The sequence below is a fragment of the Macaca thibetana genome, chromosome 9 (genome assembly GCF_024542745.1).
Source record: "Macaca thibetana thibetana isolate TM-01 chromosome 9, ASM2454274v1, whole genome shotgun sequence".
NCBI lineage: Eukaryota > Metazoa > Chordata > Mammalia > Primates > Cercopithecidae > Macaca > Macaca thibetana.
Genome location: NC_065586.1, coordinates 90,371,617 through 90,391,793, shown reverse-complemented (window position 1 = coordinate 90,391,793; position 20,177 = coordinate 90,371,617). Strand labels below are relative to the sequence as shown.

Below are 20,177 nucleotides of genomic sequence, written 5' to 3'. Positions count from 1 at the left end.
GCCTCAGCCTCCCGAGTAGCTGGGATTACAGGAATACGCCACCAAGCCTGACTACTTTTGTATTTTTAGTAGTAACGGGGTTTCTCCATGTTGGTGAGACTGGTCCCGAACTCCCGACCTTAGGTAATCCGCCCGCCTTGGCCTCCCAAAGTGCTAGAATTACAGGCATGAGCCACTGCGCCTGGCCCAATTTTTTTTTTTTTTAATGTTTTTGAGAAAGGGGCTCACTCTGTTGCACAGGCTGGAGTCCAGTGGTGTGATCACAGTGCAGTGTAGCCTCAATGCCCCCGGGCTCAGGCAATCCTCCTACCTCAGCCTTCCAAGTAGCTGAGACTACAGGCACATGCTACCATGACCAGCTAATTTTTAAATTTTTTGAAGAGATGGTCTTACTATGTTGCCCAGGCTAATCTGGAGCTCCTCAGATCAAGTGATGCTCCTGTCTCAGCCTCCCAAAGTGCTAGGATCACAGACATGAGCCACTGCGCTCAGCTGTGACCAGAATTTCAAGCTTTGCTTTCTGCTTTTATACCATTGTGTATAGCATTATGCCTGAGGATGAAAAATGAGAACAAATATACCCCATTGTTGTCAATTTCATATACTCCTTCAAGTCTATATTCATTTATCATTTACATATTTATTGTAAAAATGATTTTTCAAATACATTGCAATAGTACAAAAGTCATTTTACTTTAAATTTAATAAAGTTAGTATTGTTTACGTAAATTTTCAAATGAAACACTTTCATAATATAATTTTAAGTCAAATTTCCTTCCTTGTGTTTACTAGAAAATAAATCAAACCTACAAAATAAAATGCACATAAGCAGATTCTCATTAACTGAGATCAAGGGATGATCAATATGAACAGCAGAGTATCTGGAAAGAAAGGCAATTTTGGAATTTCCCAAGCCTTTAAAACTTTATGTAGACTAACAAAATGTTAAGAGGCAGTGCTTGGCAATAATCAGGGCTTAAGAAATATAAGTGTATTAATTCAAATTTCCCACTTTTGCAACTACACTCTTACCAAGCAAACAATATTTTTAAAGAGCAGGGCTTTCTCTGGAGTGGTTAGTTTCCCTGAAATCTTGGATTTCATTTTAGTTTTTACATGTTGTAAAGCAGTGAAGTTCTAATTAATGAAGTTTTATTACAGTTGAGAATATTTTAGACAATGCTTGTCAAACAGCAAAATAATATGAATCAATACAAAAACATTTTTTCCTCTCAGAGGACTGTTTTCTGACACTATCAGTTAGTCATGACAAATTTTAATTTTTTTTTTTTTTTTTTTTTTTTTTGAGACGGAGTCTCACTCTGTCGCCCAGGCTGAAGTCCAATGGCGTGATCTCGGCTCACTGCAAGCTCCGCCTCCCGGGTTCACACCATTCTCCTGCCTCAGCCTCCAGAGTAGCTGGGACTACAGGCGCCTGCCACCACGCCCGGCTAATTTTTTTGTATTTTTAGTAGAGACAGGGTTTCACTGTGTTAGCCAGGATGGTCTTGATCTCCTGACCTCGTGATCCTCCTGTCTCGGCCTCCCAAAGTGCTGGGATTACAGGCGTGAGTCACCGCGCCCGGCCTTTTTGACTCTTTTTTTATACTAGTCTCTGCTGTCTGAATACACTCTTGGAATATAAAATAATTTTATCTTACCCAAACAAAAACAAAATGAAAAGTAAAAATAAATCATATGACATTATGAAGTAAGATAAATTATTTCACGATTATCTGCTTTAGAATTATACCCTTCAGTAGTGTAGACTCTAAAGAGTTGACAGGCCTAGGTCAAAATAACATTAGTTCCTAAGCTACAAGTAAAGCTATTATCTTGAAGTCAGAGATTTTGAAAATGTCAATGTCCTTTTGCAAATGCTACCTAATTTTATAAAGTCAAACAAATATACTCAAAGGTCACAAATGCAATAGACATCAGCAAAAGCTGACTGTAGAAAACTCTGTGAGTTACCGGAGTCTTCTAACAGCATTTTTTTTTCTAACAGCATTTAAATAAGGCAATGTAGACCTGGACTAAAGGAACATTAAGTAAGATATATATATATATTGAGTAGACAAACAAATGAAACACATATTAAATTTCACATTATTTTGAGTATTTTAGGAAAAGGTTTTTTTAATTAAAAATATACTTTAACAATAACAACAAAAACTGCCATATACTGACCATGTGAATTATCACATATTTCCTACATACTGGTCTCAAGAGAAGATACAGTACAATATTTTAGCTGCCAGTACTGCCAGTCTAAAAAGACTGAAGGCTTAGTGCATTCCTTGGAAGACAAATTTGGCAAACAAAAACAAAAATTATTTCCTTTTTTTCCTTGAGATGTAGTTAAATAAAACAGATATCCCCAAAGTAATGAAGACTCATTTCAAGTAATTACTCAGCTTACCAGTTTTATTTACACAGTAATTGTTATGAGTGGTTTTTAGTGAATTCCTTGTATTTACATTTTATATACACATTTATACTTGAAAGGTAAAGAAACTGTACAATAATAAAAAAAAAAATAAGAAAAAGAAATATAGTAACTTAGGTCCAACTGAGGAAACAAATACATAAAAGTATGATTAAATTTAGTCAGGTAGTATAAACTGAATGAGATTACTGCCAGAGGTTATATTCCCTCTATCAGGGATACCAACACCAAGGAAGTAGTTACTGGAGTTAAAAGGTCATCCTAAAACCTACTAAGACCATGGCCCCTCCTTCAATATTTTATTGTATTACCAGTTTCCAATAAGTAAGTCCCTATAATAGCAGTTACCTTTTGAGGGTTCTACTAGTAGTCCGTAGACTAGAATGACCCATGGGGTAAAAATATATGGGCACCCTAGGGTCCCATACTCCTAAAGAGGCAGTCACTACACTAACAAGGATCCCAGGCTTGTTAGTTTGAAAACTATATAGCACTAACAGAAACAGTGTGCTTAAGTGCTGTTTCAAACTAAACTGCAACAAAAAAAACACTGTAACTCTAACTAAATGGCATGTTATATAGCCATCACTCATAACACTCAAGTGATTTAGATTCAAATTTAAACATAATAGGACAATAGCAATATGTCATTAGAGATCAGAGATCTCTGTCAATCAGATATAGCCTTGCCACCACCTAAAGATGCGTTCGCTGCCTCATGTATGGCTCTAGTAGCAGTTCCAAAAGACAATGCATTCACTCTTGTAAGGACAATGTCAATTGTCCTGACATTGTTGTTGGCTACATTTAACCTATTCTATGATATGGTACTAGAGCTCAAGAAATACATCAAGCCAGATCATTCTGTTCAGACCTTCCAAGGGAAATGTTCCTGGACAGCACCTGACTGGGAAAATGCTATTAATGTTGCTATAAAACACAAAATAGTAAAAGCAGCATTTTCCCCAATTTACTATTCAGTGAGAAAGCCAAGCAGAAACCCAATGCAGCACATTGTGAAAAGTTTCAATGTTCTATTTTCAGCAGTTAAGCCAGGCATACCACCTCCTTCATCTGACCTGGATCCTGCTCTGGACTTCAAGGAAACATACACCTGATTAGCAGTTCAAGAACTCGACATAAAAATAATTCATGCTATGTTCCAATTGGAGGGTCATGACACTGTTGGGCCCACAGGCAAAGCATTCATAAGTCAATGTACTTTAAGCTCATATCTACCTTTTTGGAAATGACTCCCTATGTTACAATGAAAGAATTCATCAAAGAATGATTCAATCATGCAGCACTACTTCCTAGAGTTGGCAGGGAAATCCATGCATTTCTTGGCGGATGAGAGAAGGCTGATTCAAGAACACAGTGAAGAGACGCTCCCATTCCTCAAAGTATTTCGCCTCTATGGGCATGAGGATTTAGCACGTGCTAAGTTCCCAAACCTATGCAAAGTGGCCAATGTGAGGAAGCGGAAGTTGGATAACTCATTCAGGGCTACCAATCTTCCAAAGAGTCACTATCTAGACTAGCAGATAATGAGGTAGACGAGGCAGTATCAAGACCTTCCTTGAAGAAAGCAATGATGAGGAAAGAAGATGAGGATGGGTTATAGGCAGCATTTAGTGTAACATGTGAAGAGATTAAAATGGCACTGACAGATAAAGGAACCAATAACCAGACTAATCTCACACAGCTTCTTCAGGCAATTGAATCAAGGGCTAGGATGTAGACTTAGAAAAAAAAATTAACTTTACCTTTTTCTTTTATTCTTATTTCCACTGATTAAGAAAAGTTATGCATAGAGTTTTACAAGTCACAGACTTAGCTACATATTAGATTTCAAATTTCAAACTGGAGTTAACAAATTTTGTTTCTATGGGCAGTGGAAGAATTGTAACTAAAAAATATGAAGTCTTGCCAAGTAGCATGCTATTTAAAAACTCTGAGGATTCATTACTTTTTACTCTTATCACTGAGAAACATCATATATATTTTTGGACTTACTCTCAAAGTCAAGTCTTCAATCCACTGAAGTGCAAAGAACTTTCCTTCTACCAGTTATTTATAGTTTTCTTAATGTCAAATTATTAGATGAATAATTTGTTACACTAGAACCAGAACAGCTAAAATTCTCTGAGTGATAGGAATTCCTTAATGAAGACAACAAATTTCCCTTAAAAAACAAATGGACACGATACTGTGGAAAAACATCTAAACAAACAATAAACAATCTCCCACCAACATTTCCATTTCCTGGGTAACTCAAATTTGCCTCAACTTGTAAATGAAGATAAATGACATCTTCAGTGACTTAAATTAATTTACAATCAAATTTGTTTATTACTGGTCTATAATATCTTCAAAAGGTCAGAACTGGAAACAATGTCTGTACTATAGTACTTTGGAGGTTAACAATAGTATTTAACAATCCTACTCTAGCCTCCAGAGTATCTTTGTGGTAACTGTTACAAAAGAAAAGATGTAAAAATCTGAAGTATCTCCAAAGCTATTTTAAAAATTTATTGCATTAAACTGTTTACTCCAAATTGTGGAGTATAAACTCACCATTTAAACTTTTTCCTTTGAAAAATGACTCTACCTACAAAATAATAGTTCAATACTGACAATAAGTTATTCATTGCATTTACTTCAGCCATAAAATGTAAAATCAGCAGTCTTCCACCTCTTGATTCTTTTAGATATCTCCAACATTTTCTTCCACACCTTGTACATAGGAAACAAAACCCTTTATCCAAAAACCACATTTTAGATATCAATTAGTCTGTCAATTTTGAAGACTAGCTTTTCAAAGCAGGACTACTGTTCTTCTCTCCTTCTTTAATATCCTTCATTACAGATGCAAAGACCTGAAAATTATATGAAATAAAGATTAATCCTCAAAAACTACCACCCAGATTAAAGAGATTTAAATAACTATAAATGGGAAAAAGCTTTATTATACTTAACTCTGTCCCCTGAAAGTGTGCCATTCTCAAATCCTCTTTATTTTTTTCTAATCGTGAAATACGATTATATTCTAATTTTTACCAATTGCCAAATATTCTGAAATTACTATTTGGTAACTAACATTTTCTGAACAAATAAGATTGTGAATTTAATAATGCCAATCGTTTATATCATTCATGGATTAAATGATACTGCTATCCTTTTATGTCACTTAACTTAGATTGCCAATACTTTTACTTTCCTAACAAGACTAAGTTAGGAAAGACTACTTTCCTAACAAGACTAAAAAGCCAGGACCATACATTATATATTCTTTCCACTACAAACCCTAGTACACAGCAGGTATTTAATATATAAAATTGTTGTCTATTTGAAATACCAAAGTAATAACTACTCTGGCAAATAAATGACTACGGTGGGTTGTACTTCACTAAATTGATATTATTGGACTTAAATAAAATAAAGCCCAGCCGGGAGCAGTGGCTCACGCCTGTAATCACAGCACTTTGGGAGGCCGAGGTGGGTGGATCACGAGGTCAGGAAATCCAGACCATCCTGGCTAACACGGTGAAACCCTGTCTCTACTAAAAATACAAAAAATTAGCTGGGCGTGGTGGCATGTGCCTGTAATCCCACCTACTTGGGCGGCTGAGGCAGGAGAATCGCTTGAACCCGGGAGATGGAGATTGTACCGAGCAGAGAACTCACCACTGCACTCCAACATGGGCGACAGAGTGAGACTCTGTCTCAAAAAAATAGATGAAATGAAATGAAATGAAATGAAATGAAATGAAATGAAATAATGAAATAATGAAATGAAATGAAATGAAATGAAATAAAATAAAATAAAATAAAATAAAATAAAATAAAATAAAGCCCTAGGTTTGGATAGCTGAAAAGTGGGCAATTTGATTTAAATTCTTGCTTCTTAGAAGTCAAAAATTATTTTTAAAAGACATATTTTTCAGCACTAACATTTAAGAAATACATTTTTTTTTTACAATAAGTCAACTGTTTTAACACATCTGTTAGAGAGAGGAAAATGTCACTCTACCTGAGTCCATTTTTTGGTGCTATTCTGCATCTGAATGGCTGCAATACAACTGAATAGCTTTTCCGATGTGATATCTTCTGGCAATTTAGTTAGAAACTGCGCTATATGAATAAAGTCCATCTGCAGGAGAATATCTTCATATAATCGGAGGATTCCTAATCCAGTCCTAAATAAAAATTCTTCCCCATCTCTGCAAAATACATCCCAGACTCGACAGGCCAGATCAAGTGGTAGTGATTTGCTATATAGTGTGAAGATCCTAAAATTAGAGGGAAAAATGGTCACTGAAATTTTTCATTCATTGATTCATTTACTCAGTAAGCAGCTCTATAAAAAAACAACAGTGTTTATTAGGGATAAAAAGGCAAATAAAATATGGCTTTCCCATCCTGGCCAACATGGTGAAACCCCATCTCTACTAAAAATACAAAAATTAGCTGGGCATGGTGGCACACACCTGTAGTCCCAGCTATGTGGGAGGCTGAGGTGGGAAAATCGCTTGAACCCAGGAGATGGAGGTTGCAGCGAGCCGAGATCATGCCACTGCACTCCAACCTGGCGACAGAGTGAGACCCTGTCTCAAAAAAATAAATAAATAAAATAAAATAGCCTTCCTCCCTCAAACTTGAGTAGCGGGAAATTAAATAATAAATAACAAAAGTATGTGAATTTACAACCTTATGTAGAGGAAAGGCCTAATATTTACTAGAGTGGTAGAACAGTCTGGTAGTTAAGGGTATGAGCTCTGAAATCAGAATGCCTGAATTTGAATCTTGAATTTGCCACTTATTAGTTGTGTTACCTTAAGCAGGATAGTTGTCTTTACTGTGCCTCAGTTTCTTCATTAGTAAATTATAAGAAAACTATCTACCTCTCAGGATTGTTTTAAAAATTATAGTAGTTAATAAATGTAAAAGTGTTTACATCAGTGCTTGGCATGTAAGAAATGCTAAATAAAAATTAGTTATTATTATTGTATGAAGAACCCAAATATCATCTTTTAGTCACCTAATATAAACCCAAAATCTGACTTCTCTCTTTTCTCTTCCCCTTGCACAAACATCCATTGTTTTGTTTTGTCTTTTTCCTTCCACCCAGCTTTATTTACTACTTCTTTTGAAGCATGTATACCTTCCCATAGAACCACCAAAATGGTTTTTCCCAACCTTTCTGACAATGGCTGACCATGTAATTCTTTATCCAGTGGTTCTTTGGGAGGCATTCTGGTTGGGGGAAGTGAGGAGAGTAACTATTACAGGACTTGTCTTGAAGTTGCCTTGGTAAAGAAAGGGCACAATTGTTTACACTGATTGTGTGTTTATTTGAGGTAGTGCTGATGGGATTTGAGGAAGGGAACTAAAAGCTTTCTCGCCAAAATAATTTTTTAAAAAGTCCTTTTACACTGTAACTTATTCATTCCTATCCCACAAAAATGTCTCTGGGATTTGTATATAATAAACTCAACACAGACATGAAACAAAAGTCCATCCCTACTTCTTAAATTACAAACACATATTTAATTATATGACAAAAACCACTTTTGATAGTACAGAGACTATACTCACTATTCAAAAGGAGGAGTGCCTAGTCTCAGGTTCTAGTACACAGTACTTACTCTTCATTAGTTCTCTCCTGTCCCCTACATCAATTGTGATCCTGCTATCCCCCATGCTCATACTTCTCAAGACTGACAATGGAGGATTTTTTTTTTCCTTCTTAATGGAATTAGTATTTTAACTTAGATCTCAGTCCCGTATTAAAAAACCCTTCTCCCATTTTCTTAGGTCCTTTCCTGATTAACTCTAATGCTCTTGGGGGACAGAAAGAGAATACATTGAAAAATAACTTAATTTTTCTTTCTTTTTTTTTTTTTTATGGAGTTTCCCTCTTGTTGCTCAGGCTGGAGTGCAATGGTGAAATCTCAGCTCACCGCAACTGCCTCAGCCTCCTGAGTAGCTGGGATTACAGGCATGTGCCACCACACCTGGCTAATTTTGTATTTTTAGTAGAGACAGCATTTCTCTATGTTGATCAGGCTGGTCTCAAATTTCCAGCCTCAGGTGATCTGCCTGCCTCAGCCTCCCAAAGTGCTGGGATTACAGGCGTGAGCCACCGCACCCAGCCAATAATTTTTTTAAAAAGCCTAAATTAGTCGGGTGTGGTGGCTCATGCCTATAATCTCAGCCTTTGGGAGGCCAATGAGGGAGGATTGCTTGCATCCAGGAGTTAAAGACCAGCCTAGGCAACATAGTGAGACCCCATCTCTATAAAATAGCAAAAATTAGTTGGGTGTAGTGGTGTGCCTGTAGCCCCAGATACTTGAGAGGCTGAGGTGGGCAGACTGCTTAAGCCTGGGATTTTGAGGCTGCAGTGAGCTGTGATCATGCCACTGCACTCAGTCTGGGTGACAGAGTGGGACCCTGTCTCAAAAAAGTTAAAAAACTAAAAATCCTAAACAAAAGAAGATCTGAAAAGACATTTGACCAATGCCATTACTTATTTTTGTACATTAAAGCTTAATACCATTTACATGAAGCCCACTGGTTGTGAACTGTTAAGAATTAAAGTTTAAATATGTCATCTGTACTCTTCTCGCCTCCTCAAATTATCCCTTGAATACCATGCGAATTCTTTCTTTTGTGTGTGTGTGTGTTTTTTTTTTTTTTTTGGAGACAGAGTCTTGCTCTATTTCCCAGGCTAGAGTGAAGTGACAGGATCTTGGCTCACTGCAACCTCTGCCTCCCGGGTTCAAGCGATTCTCATGCCTCAGCCTCCCGAGTAGCTGGGATTACAGGTGCCTGCCACCACACCTGGCTAATTTTTGTATTTTTAGTAGAGACAGGAGTTCACCATGTTGTCCAGGCTGTTCTCGAACTCCTGACCTCAGACGATCCACCCACCTCAGCCTCCCAAAGTGCTGGGATTACAAGTATGAGCCACCTGTAATAGGATTACAAGTGTGAGCCACTGCACCCATGCATATTCTTAACAATAACCTGTCTTAAGATCAACCGCTCCATCTCTTTGGCAAAATTCACTCACCATTCTATAATCTACTGGGTATTGCTTGAAAGGCAAACTCTCCAAGTTAAAACAAACGATTTTCAACAGAAGAGATGATAAAAGACATTAGTGCCTAAATAAGGCATCATTCTTCTATCAGAAAACTGGATACATTTATAATAGGTACAAAAATAATAAGGAGTAAACTTAGGAGTAAATTTAACCAAGGAGGTGAAAGACCTCTACAAGGAAAACACTGATGAAAGAAATTAAAGAGGATACAAACAAATGGAAAGACATCCCATGTTCACAGATCGGAAGAATTAATATTGTTCAAATGACAATACTACCCAATATAATCTATAGATTCCATACAATCCCTATCAAAATTCCAATGACATTTTTCACAGAAATAAAAAAAAACTATCCTAAAATTTATATAAATCCTCAAAAGACCTCAAACAACAAAAGTAATCTTAAGGAAAAAAAAAAAAAAAAGGTGGAAACATTGGACTACCAGACCTCAAAATATACTGCAAAGTCATAGTAACCCAAACAGAATGGTACTGGCATAAAAACAGATACATAGAAAAATGGCACAGAATAGAGAATCCAGAAGTTAATCCATGTATCTTTAGCCAACCGATTTTTGACAAAGGTGCCAAGACCACTAATTCAGGAAAGGACCGTCTCTTCAACAAATGGTGCTGGGGGAAAAACTGGTATTAGACCCCCACTTCTCACTCTATACAAAAGTCAACTCAAGATGGATCAACTATCTAAATGTCAGACACAAAACTATAAAACTATCAGAAGAAAACACAGGAGAAATGCTTCAGGACATTAGTCTTAGAAAAAATGTTATTAGTAAAATCTCAGAAGTATAGGCACCAAAACCAAAAACAAATGAATTCCCATTTGCAGATTATATCAAACTAAAAAGCTTCTGCACACCAAATAAAACAATCAATACTGTAAAAAAAAAAAAAAAAAGAAAAGAAAAGAAAAGAAAAAAGACCCCACAGAATGGGAGAGAATATCTGCAAACTATTCATCTGACAGGAAATTAATAGCCAAAATATATGAGGAACTTAAACATCTCAACAGCAAAAAAAAAAAAAAAAAAAGCCAGGAACCATGGCTCATGCCTGTAATCCCAGCATTTTGGGAAGCTGAGGCGGTGGATCACTTGAGGTCAGGAGTTCCACACCAGTCTGGCCAACATGGTGAAATCCCATCTCTACTAAAAATACAAAAATTAGCCAGGTGTGGTGGTGCACACCTGTAGTCCCAGCTACTCGGGTGGCTGAGGCACGAGAATCACTTGAACCCTGAAGGTGGAGGTTGCAGTGAGCCGAGATCGCGCCACTGCACTCCAGCCTGGGCAACAGAGAGTGACTCCATCCCACACACACACACAAAAAAATCCAACTAAAAAATGGGCAAATGATCTGAACAGACATTTCTCAAAAGAAGATATACAAATGACCAACAAATATAATTTTAAAATGCTCAACATAAAAAGCATCAGGGAAATGTAAATCAAAAGCATAATGAGGCCGGGCGCGGTGGCTCAAGCCTGTAATCCCAGCACTTTGGGAGGCCGAGATGGGCGGATCACGAGGTCAGGAGATCGAGACCATCCTGGCTAACACAGTGAAACCCCGTCTCTACTAAGAAATACAAAAAATAGCCGGGCGAGGTGGCAGCGCCTGTAGTCCCAGCTACTCGGGAGGCTGAGGCAGGAGAATGGCGTGAACCCGGGAGGAGGAGCTTGCAGTGAGCTGAGATCCGGCCACTGCACTCCAGCCTGGGCTACAGAGCAAGACTCCGTCTCAAAAAAAAAAAAAAAAAAAAAAAAAAAAAAGCATAATGAGGTATCCTCTTACCCCAGTTAGGACAGCTATTATCAAAAAGACAAAAAATAACAAATGCTGGCAAGGAGGCAAAGAAAAGGGAACTCTTATACATTGTTGTTGTGAATGTAAAGTACAGCCACTATGAAGAACAGTATGGCGGTTCCTCAGAAAACTACCAATAGAAGGAGCATATGATCCAGCAATGACACTCATGGGTATATACCCAAAGGAATTCATATCAGTGTGTTTAAGATAGGTCTGCACTCCCATGTTTATTGCAGCACTATTCACAATAGCCAAGATATGGAATCAACCTGGGTATCTAACAACAGATGAATGGATAAAGAAAATGTGGTACATACACACAATGGAATACTACTAAGCCACAAAAAAGAATGAAATCCTGTCATTTGTGGCAGCATGGATAGAACCAGAGGACATTATGGTAAGTGAAATACTGCATGTTCTCATTCATATGTAGAAGCTAAAAAATGCTAGTTGCTCTCTTTTTCTTTCTGTCTTCCTTTCTTTTTTTTTTTTCTCGGAGACAGGGTCTGGCTCTGTTGCTCAGGCTGGAATGTAGTGGTGCAATGTCAGCTCACTTGAGTCTCCTAGGTTCAAGCCATCCTCCTACCTCAGCCTCCCAAGTAGCTGAGACTACAGGCATATGCCACCATGCACCATACAGCTAATTTTTGTATTTTTTGTAGAGACAGGGTTTCACCATCTCGCCTAGGCTGGTCTCAAACTCCTGAGCTCAAGTAGTCAGCCTGCTGCAGCCTCCCAAAGTGCTAGGATTATGAGCATGAGCCATAGCATTGGCCAGCTAATCTCATAAATGTAAAAAGTAGAACAGAGGATACTAGAGGCTGGGAAGGGTAGAGAGAAGGAAGAGATAGGCTGAAATTTGTTAAAATATACAAAATTACAGCCAGATAGGAGGAATAAGTTCTAGTGTTCTATAGCACTGTAGGGTAACTATAGTTAACAATAACATAGGGTTTCAAATAGGACAACTATACTGAATGTTCCCAACACAAAGAAATGATAAATGTTTGAGATGATGGATATGCTAATTACCCTGATCTCATCACTATACATTATATGTACACAAACATCACTATGTACCCCATGGATATGTACAATTATTATGTGTCAACTAAAAAAAATTTTTTTTAATTCGAAAGAATGAAAAGAAAAAGAAATCTTATTTTAATTCCATTAAACCACATAGCTTAAGAAATTAACTTTTAGAAAATGCAATATACATTGTTACGTTGTTGCAATTATGTTTTTTGTTTTTCTGTTTGTTTGTTTGAGACGGAGTCTTGCTCTGTAGCCCAGGCTGGAGTGCAGTGGTGTGATCCTGGCTCACTGCAACCTCAGCCTCCCAGGTTCAAGCAATTCTTGTGCCTCAGCCTCCCAAGTGGCTGGGACTACAGGTACGGGCCACCACATCCAGCTAATTTTTGTATTTTTAGTAGAGACAGGGTTTCACCATGTTGGCCAGGCTGGTCTGAAACTCCTGAGCTCAGGTGATCTGCCCACCTCGGCTTCCCAAAGTGTGAGGATTACAGGCATGAGCCACCATGCCCAGCCATTATATTTTCTTTAAAAACTGTTTCTTTATATTGTATAACACTTAAACAGCAACGATTTGACCTTCGCTATGACATTCTACTTCCGCATCTCAATTTCTTCAGCTCCTAAAATAATGAGTTTGGATTACTTCCAGTTCTAAAATCCCACCTCTCTGACAAGTAAAAAAACCATAAATATTCTTCTTCAGTAAAATGAGTACTGGTCATGTCATAGTTAATTTTATAAAGAATATGGTTTCTGGGACTGGACCGCTGAGGTTTTAGTTTCTATTCTGCAATTTATTAACTGTGAAATATCAGGTATGGTACTCAAGCCTATCAGAATTTCAGTATCAATTATCCAGTCATGGTGATGCACACCTGTAATCCCAACTACTCAGGAGGCTGAGGTGGGAGGAATGCTTGAGCCCAGAAGTTCCAGGTGGGAGGAGCTGTGATTGCGCCACTGCACTCCAACCCGGGCAACAGAATGAGACTCTGTCTCAAAAAATAAAAAATAAAAATAAAAAATTTTTTTAATGAAAGAAAAAAATAAAAAACAAAATTTCAGGTTGCCCGTCAGTAAGTGGTGTAAATTACAGTACATATCTTAAGTGGTTACTATGATTAAACAGAAAAAAAGTATGTGTGGTAGAAACTGGCTGTTTACTAAACCATTTCTTTTTCTTTCTGAGCAAACAGCTAAACCACATTTTACATCTTCACTTGCAGTTAGTTGTGGCCACATGACTGAGCCCTGGTCAGTGGAATGTGAGAGGAGGAGATGCCAAATACTTCTAGTCTTAGCTTCCCAAAATCTCCCTTGTGAGTCTCCTTGTTCTCTCCCCTTTCGTGAAAACCCTGGAAACGCCTTGTTAAAGATGGTGGAAGTACAAAAATGGAAGAAACATTGGTGCCTCAATTACAGCTTGTAGGAGAGCTGTATGCCTATTAGGAACACCATTAATATCATTAGTCTTAATATGACAAACGAAAAGTCTAAAAAACTTTGAACTTTAAACACAAGTAATAAAATGGTGATCCTGTCTACAGTATACATGATTTGGCAACATATATAACTTTTTTTTTTTAATAGACAGGATCTCGTTCTGTCACCCAGGATGGAGGACAGTGGTGCAATCACAGCTCACGGTAACCTTAAATTCCTGGGCTCAAGCAATCCTCCCACCTCAGCTTCCTGAGTAGCTGGGACTACAGGAATGCCCAACTATGTCTGGCTAATTTTTTTTGAAATTTTTTGTAGAGATGGGGTCTTGCTGTGGTGCCCAGGTTGGTCTCAAACTCCTGGCCTCCAGCAATCCTCCTGCCTTGGCCTCCCAAAGTGCTGGGACTACAGGCGTCAGCCACTGCACTTGGCCTTTTTTTTTTTTTTTTTTTTCCTTAAGCTAGAGAAAGTCTAGGAAGTAAAATTGTGTGTGGAACAGAAAAAATCTGAGCTATTCATATGTGTAACTTGGAGAAGGTATATTGTATTTACATTTATTACATTTTTTAAAAAATTTTCAGACAATATATAAGGAAGATCAAATTAAAAAAATCAAATTGGTGTCATCTTGGGGAAAAAAGGCTGGACAAAGCCTTGAAATAAAAAAACAATATGAAGCCCTTAGTAAAGAAACACTATTATAACTATCATAAGCCCCTGTGTGTTAAAAATAAAATAAATAGCAACTAACTCTGAGAGCTTAGTATGTGCTAGGCATTGAATGAGATAATCCATGTAAAACACCCTCGCTACAACTCAAGATAAAGATAGTATTACTCCCAATTTATAGACAAAAAACTGAAATACAAACTGAGAGATTCTGATTTCAACCCAGAGTCTATGAGTCTATGGTCTTTTTTTTTTTTTTTTTTGAGATGGAGTTTCGCTCTGTTGTCCAGGCTGCAGTGCAGTGGCGTGATCTCAGTTCACTGCAACATCTACCTGTCAGGTTCAAACAATTCTCGTGCTACAGCCTACTGAGACTACACCACCCAGCTACGGTTTTTTTTTTTTTTTTTGAGACGGAGTCTTGATCTGTCACCAGGTTAGAGTGCAGTGGCGCAATCTTGGCTCACTGCAACCTCCCGCCTCCTGGTTCAAGCGATTCTCTTGACTCAGCCTCTCAAATAGCTGGGATTACAGGTGCATGCCACTATGCCTGGCTAATTTTTGTATTTTTAGTAGAGACAGGGTTTCGCCATGTTAGTCAGGCTGGACTCGAACTCCTGACCTTGTGATCCGCCCGCCAAAGTTCTAGGATTACAGGCGTGAGCCACCATGCCTGGCTGAGACTAAGTTTTTGTATATTTGGTAGAGACAGGGTTTTGCCATGTTAGACAGGCTGGTCTTGAACTCCTGACCTCAGGTGCTCCGCCCACCTCGGCTTCCCAAAGTGCCAGGATTACAGGCGTGAGCCACCACACCCAGCCAAGTCCATGCTCTTAAATCAAATGCATCCCTACACAAATTTGGAAGTTTCCCAATTTGTAAAAGAAGGCTCTTTATATGTAAAATCCTGTACATGAGATTCACTCTAGTTTCTAAAACACAAAAAAAGTTATACTTTATTTCATTATTATATATTACGTATGTTATGACTTACCAGTCTATCAAGTATATATCTGGTGTAAGACTATAAGATTTGAAGTGAAGAAATAATTTGGAGAGATTTTCTTCAAAGAATACTTCAAATGTTGCAAAATATTTCAACATCTAAAGATTAAAAAATCAATAAAATTATGAAAGTATATAGTCTAGAAATAAGGAAATTAAATGCTTAAACATTAACAGGAAATCTTGCTCATTGAGAATCTCATCTTTTTCTGAGTCTTCTCAGCAAACATTCATTCATAAACTATAATATAATAAGTTTACAATAGATGAGATTATCTTGGTCTTTCAATTACTGTTTTTCACTCTAAGAGGGCATTAAAACTACAGAAACAAAGGAAAACATGATCCATTCATACCATGCTGTGATCCACACGAAAAAAGGCCAACTGGCATGGCTTATTCAGGAGATTGGCAAATGCAATAAAGGCATCTGCCTCTTCCAAATTGAGAATGAGCACAGCTGCAATGAAGGACATCCCTTGGACCTTCAAAGGGAGAAGAAATTAGTCAAAATGGACTTACAATAATAAATCTATACAGTTTATTTTATTGTACTCCTGAAAAATTATAGTGACATTACAAAGTAGAATTAACCAAGATTTCTTTTTTCCTTCCCAGCAAAGGTAAATACAGAAAGCCCCTAAAGATTATGAAATCTCCCTAATTTCTTGTTCATATGGTGTGGTTTTTCAACATTAGGAAGAATTTTTGAAAAAAGAAAAAAGTTCAGATTTTACTGCTACAAAAGGCTATCTCAGTGTATTACCTAGTTTTCATTTCCTCTCAGTCTGAATTCTTTCAAAATAGAGTACAGAATCACAAAATTTAATAAAAATCAGGTGATTATTTTCATTGTTATAACACATCTGAGTAAAAAATGAAGAACTCAAAATAAAAGAGATCTATGAGAAGTGCTGCTGAAATACCAAGAAAGGAGACGTTGTGGGGGTTGAGATAATGAGCCTGGAGACCTGGAAAAGCAAGAGACAAAAAATGGCAAAAAACCTAAAATGGAAAAGAAGCATGAACTAAGACACAGAAATGGGAACAATAGGACCAGCTCAGCTGGAATAAGGAAAGGCATTTAGAGAAGGTAGGATGTGTTTATGTTGTGAAAAACCTCGAGTAAAAGGCTAAGCTGTATAGATGTTTGCTTCTTGCTTGTGAGTTATTGGCAGCTATCATACACTTCTCCTTTTTTTTTGGTTTATTTTTTCTGAAGCAGGGTCTCACTCAGTCACCTAGGCTGGAATGCAGTGGCATGATATCATCTCACTGCAACCTCTGCCTCCCAGCTCAAGCTATCCTCCTGCCTCAGCCTCCTGAGTAGCTGAGACTATGGGTGTTTACCACCACACCCACCCAGCCCATACATTTCTTTAATTAAAAAAAAAGTTATCAAACACACAATTCTGGAAGAGATTTGTATAATGGACTTACACAGTGAGACCATTAAGAATAACTGCAATGGGCTGGGCGCAGTGGCTCACGCCTGTAATCCCAGCACTTTGGTAGGCTGAGGCGGGCGGATCACCTGAGGTCAGGAGTTCAAGACCACCCTGGCTAACATGGTGAAACCTTGTCTCTACTAAAAATACAAAAAATTAACCAGGAGTGCTGGCGGGTGCCTGTAGTCCTAGCTACTTGGGAGGCTGAGGCAGGAGAATGGCGTGAACCTGGGAGGCAGAGCCTACAGTAAGCCAAGATGGCACCACTGCACTCCAGACCCAGTGACAGAGCGAGACTTCATCTCAAAACAAAACAAAACAACAACAACAAAAAACTGCAATGCTAACTTTGTCTCTTGTTCTCAGCCTAGTGTTCTGAAAGGTATGCCTACAATCACTATTTCTACTTTCTCAGCTCCCTTTTCTTTTCTTTTTATTTATTTTTTTATTTTATTTTTTGAAACAGAGTTTCGCTCTTTTTGCCCAGGCTGGAGTGCAATGGTGCGATCTCAGCTCACCACAACCTCCACCTCCCAGGTTCAAGTGATTCTCCTGCCTCAGCCTCCCGAGTAGCTGGGATTACAGGCATGCACCACAACCCCGGCTAATTTTGTACTTTTAGTAGAGATGGGGTTTCTTCATGTTGGTCAGGTTGGTCTTGAACTCCCGACCTCAGGTGATCCACCCACCTCTGCCTCCCAAAGTGCTGGGATTACAAGCATGAGCCACCGCGCCCAGCTCTCAGCTCCCTTTTCTCTCTTTAATACACTTCAGTATGTATTCCCACTCCATTACCACACTATTTTGAGATTTCTCTTGCCAGCATGACCAATGATACTTATTGTAAAACCCAGTGGGTGCTGTCTCTCTTAACAGCATTCCCTTAGCTTCTGCAATCCAATTATTTCTTTGTTCTCATCTTATTTCTCTTTCTCTGTCTTCTGAGTACTTTTTGCAGATTCTATAGTAATTGCCTACTTTATTTTCTAGAACTTAAGTTCCATGAAGACAGGGACTGTAGTAGGCATAATAATTGCCCACCAAAGATGTCCAAGTCCTTATTAATTACCAGAAGCTATGAAAATGTTGCCATACACGGTAAAGGGGACTCTGCAGATGTGATTAAGTCAAGGATCTTGAGATAGGGAGCTTATCCTGAATTATCTGGGTAGGCCTAAAGTAATCATCATGAGGTTCCTTATAAGTGAAGAAAGAAGGCAAGCTAGTCAGAGAGATTTGAAGATGCTACACTACTGGCTTTCAAGATGGAGCTATAGGCCCATGAGCGAAGGAATGTAGGCAGCCTCTAGAAGGTGGAAAAAGCCAGGAAATGGATTCTGCCCTAGAGGTTCCAGAGGAAGCACAACCCTGCCAACACTTTGACTTCAACCCAGTGAAGTCTATTTCAGACTTCTGACCTCCAGAATTGTCAAACAGTAACTTTGTGTTGTTGTTGTGTGTGTGTTTACATTTTTTTTGTAGAGACAGAGTTTTCCTATGTTGTCCAGGGTGGTCTCAAACTCCTGACCTCAAGTAATCTTCCCACCTCAGCCTCCCAAAGTGCTGGGATTACAGGCATGAGCCACGGTGCCCAGTCTAATTTGTGTTGTTTAAAGCCACTAAGTTTGTGGTAGTTTCTTACAGTATTCATAGGAAACTAGTACAGAGACCACACCATGTTTTTTGTTCATAGTTGTATTCTTAGTACCACAATATTTGCTGAATGAATACAAGGGGCAAAGTGTTAATGATCTGTAATAGAATGGTAGCAAAGTAAATAGAAAGAATTAAAATTACATTTAATTGCATCTAAAATGTTGTTTATTATAAGTAACATTATTTTACATACCACTAAAAAAGAAAAAATGCTGCCAATTAAGCAATGGCATAATGCCTTGTCACATGGAATATTTATTTACTTACTTAATTTTTGGGGGGACAGAGTTTAGCTCTTATCATCCAGGCTGGAGTGCAGTGGCACGATATCAGCTCACTGCAACCTTCCCCTCCCAGGTTAAAGCGATTCTCCTGCCTCATCCTCCTGAGTAGTTGGGAATACAGGTGGCACCACGCCTGACTAATTTTTGTATTTTTAGTAGCGACGGGGTTTCACCATGTTGGCCTGGCTGGTCTTGAACTCCTGACTTCAGGTGATCCACCCATCTTGGCCTCCCAAAGTGCTGGGATTACAGGCGTAAGCCACCGTGTCCAGCCCAGAATATTTATTTTATGCATATTTTTAAAGCTATTTATAGCTCATTCAGATTTATCATGTATCACTCTTGTTCATATATGAAAAGAAAATAAGAAAAACAGTTATTTATATAATTTCTTCAGAGTCCAATTCTTCTAAATATTTTGCATTATTTATTGACTTATGGTGTGATGCACTGAAAAAGACACATTGTTTATGTAGTATTGCTGACAAAACTGTCTAACCTGAATCTAATCATGAAAAAATAATCAAATTCAAGTTAAGGGTCATTCCGCAAACAACTAGCCTTAACTTTTGAAAAGTGACATTGTTACGACACATACAAAAGGCTGAGGAACTGTTCTGTTTTAAAGGAAACTAAAAAGAGCAACTAAATACCACACATGACCCTGAGTGGATTCTGAACCAGGAGGAAACTGCTGTAACTTTGCTATTAATTTGAAGTTGTTCAAAATAAAAATGTGGGAAACAAACAAACAAAAAAACACAGACAACAAAAAGATACCTATCTATAGGTGCCAGGCAGATCACCTGGGGTCAGGAGTTCGAGACCAGCCTAGCCAACATGGTGAAACCCTGTCTCTACTAAAAATACAAAAAAAATTAGACAGGTGTGGTGGCAGGCGCCTGTAATTCCAGCTACTCGGGAGGCTGAGGTTGCAGTGAACCAAGATCAGCTTAAGAAATAATACTTTACCAGTTGAAGCACCTGTGTAACCCACCCACTTTCTGTCATTTGAAATTTCTCTCTTCCTCTATGCCTAGCTAGGATATGGGACAAGGCAATCCACTTAAATTCCCCACCCTTTATTGTTCTTGCAGGCTTACACACAGGCTTCTTATTTTTGGTGTCTTATTGATAATAACTATGGAGAAACAAGGACTTATAACAAAAAATAAATGAGTCGGGCATGGTGGTTCATGCCTGTAATCCTAGTAATTGGGGAGTCCAAGGCAGGATTGCTTGAGC

At 38.2% G+C, this 20,177-nt stretch overlaps 1 protein-coding gene across 5 annotated transcripts in view; it reads right to left on the bottom strand.

Moving 5' to 3' along the window:
• Window positions 1–2,409: 2,409 nt before the first annotated feature.
• Window positions 2,410–20,177, bottom strand: part of TBC1D12 (TBC1 domain family member 12) — a 146,574-nt gene continuing 128,806 nt past the window's right edge. For all 5 annotated transcript variants that reach the window (XM_050802784.1, XM_050802785.1, XM_050802786.1 and 2 more), the window contains 4 exons: window positions 15,901–16,029; window positions 15,534–15,643; window positions 6,483–6,741; window positions 2,410–5,328 (listed from right to left, as the gene is read on the bottom strand). In XM_050802784.1, coding sequence (XP_050658741.1) covers window positions 5,260–5,328; window positions 6,483–6,741; window positions 15,534–15,643; window positions 15,901–16,029 — 567 coding nt within the window. In that variant the 3' untranslated portion in view covers window positions 2,410–5,259. The remainder of the gene's footprint in view (window positions 5,329–6,482; window positions 6,742–15,533; window positions 15,644–15,900; window positions 16,030–20,177) is intronic.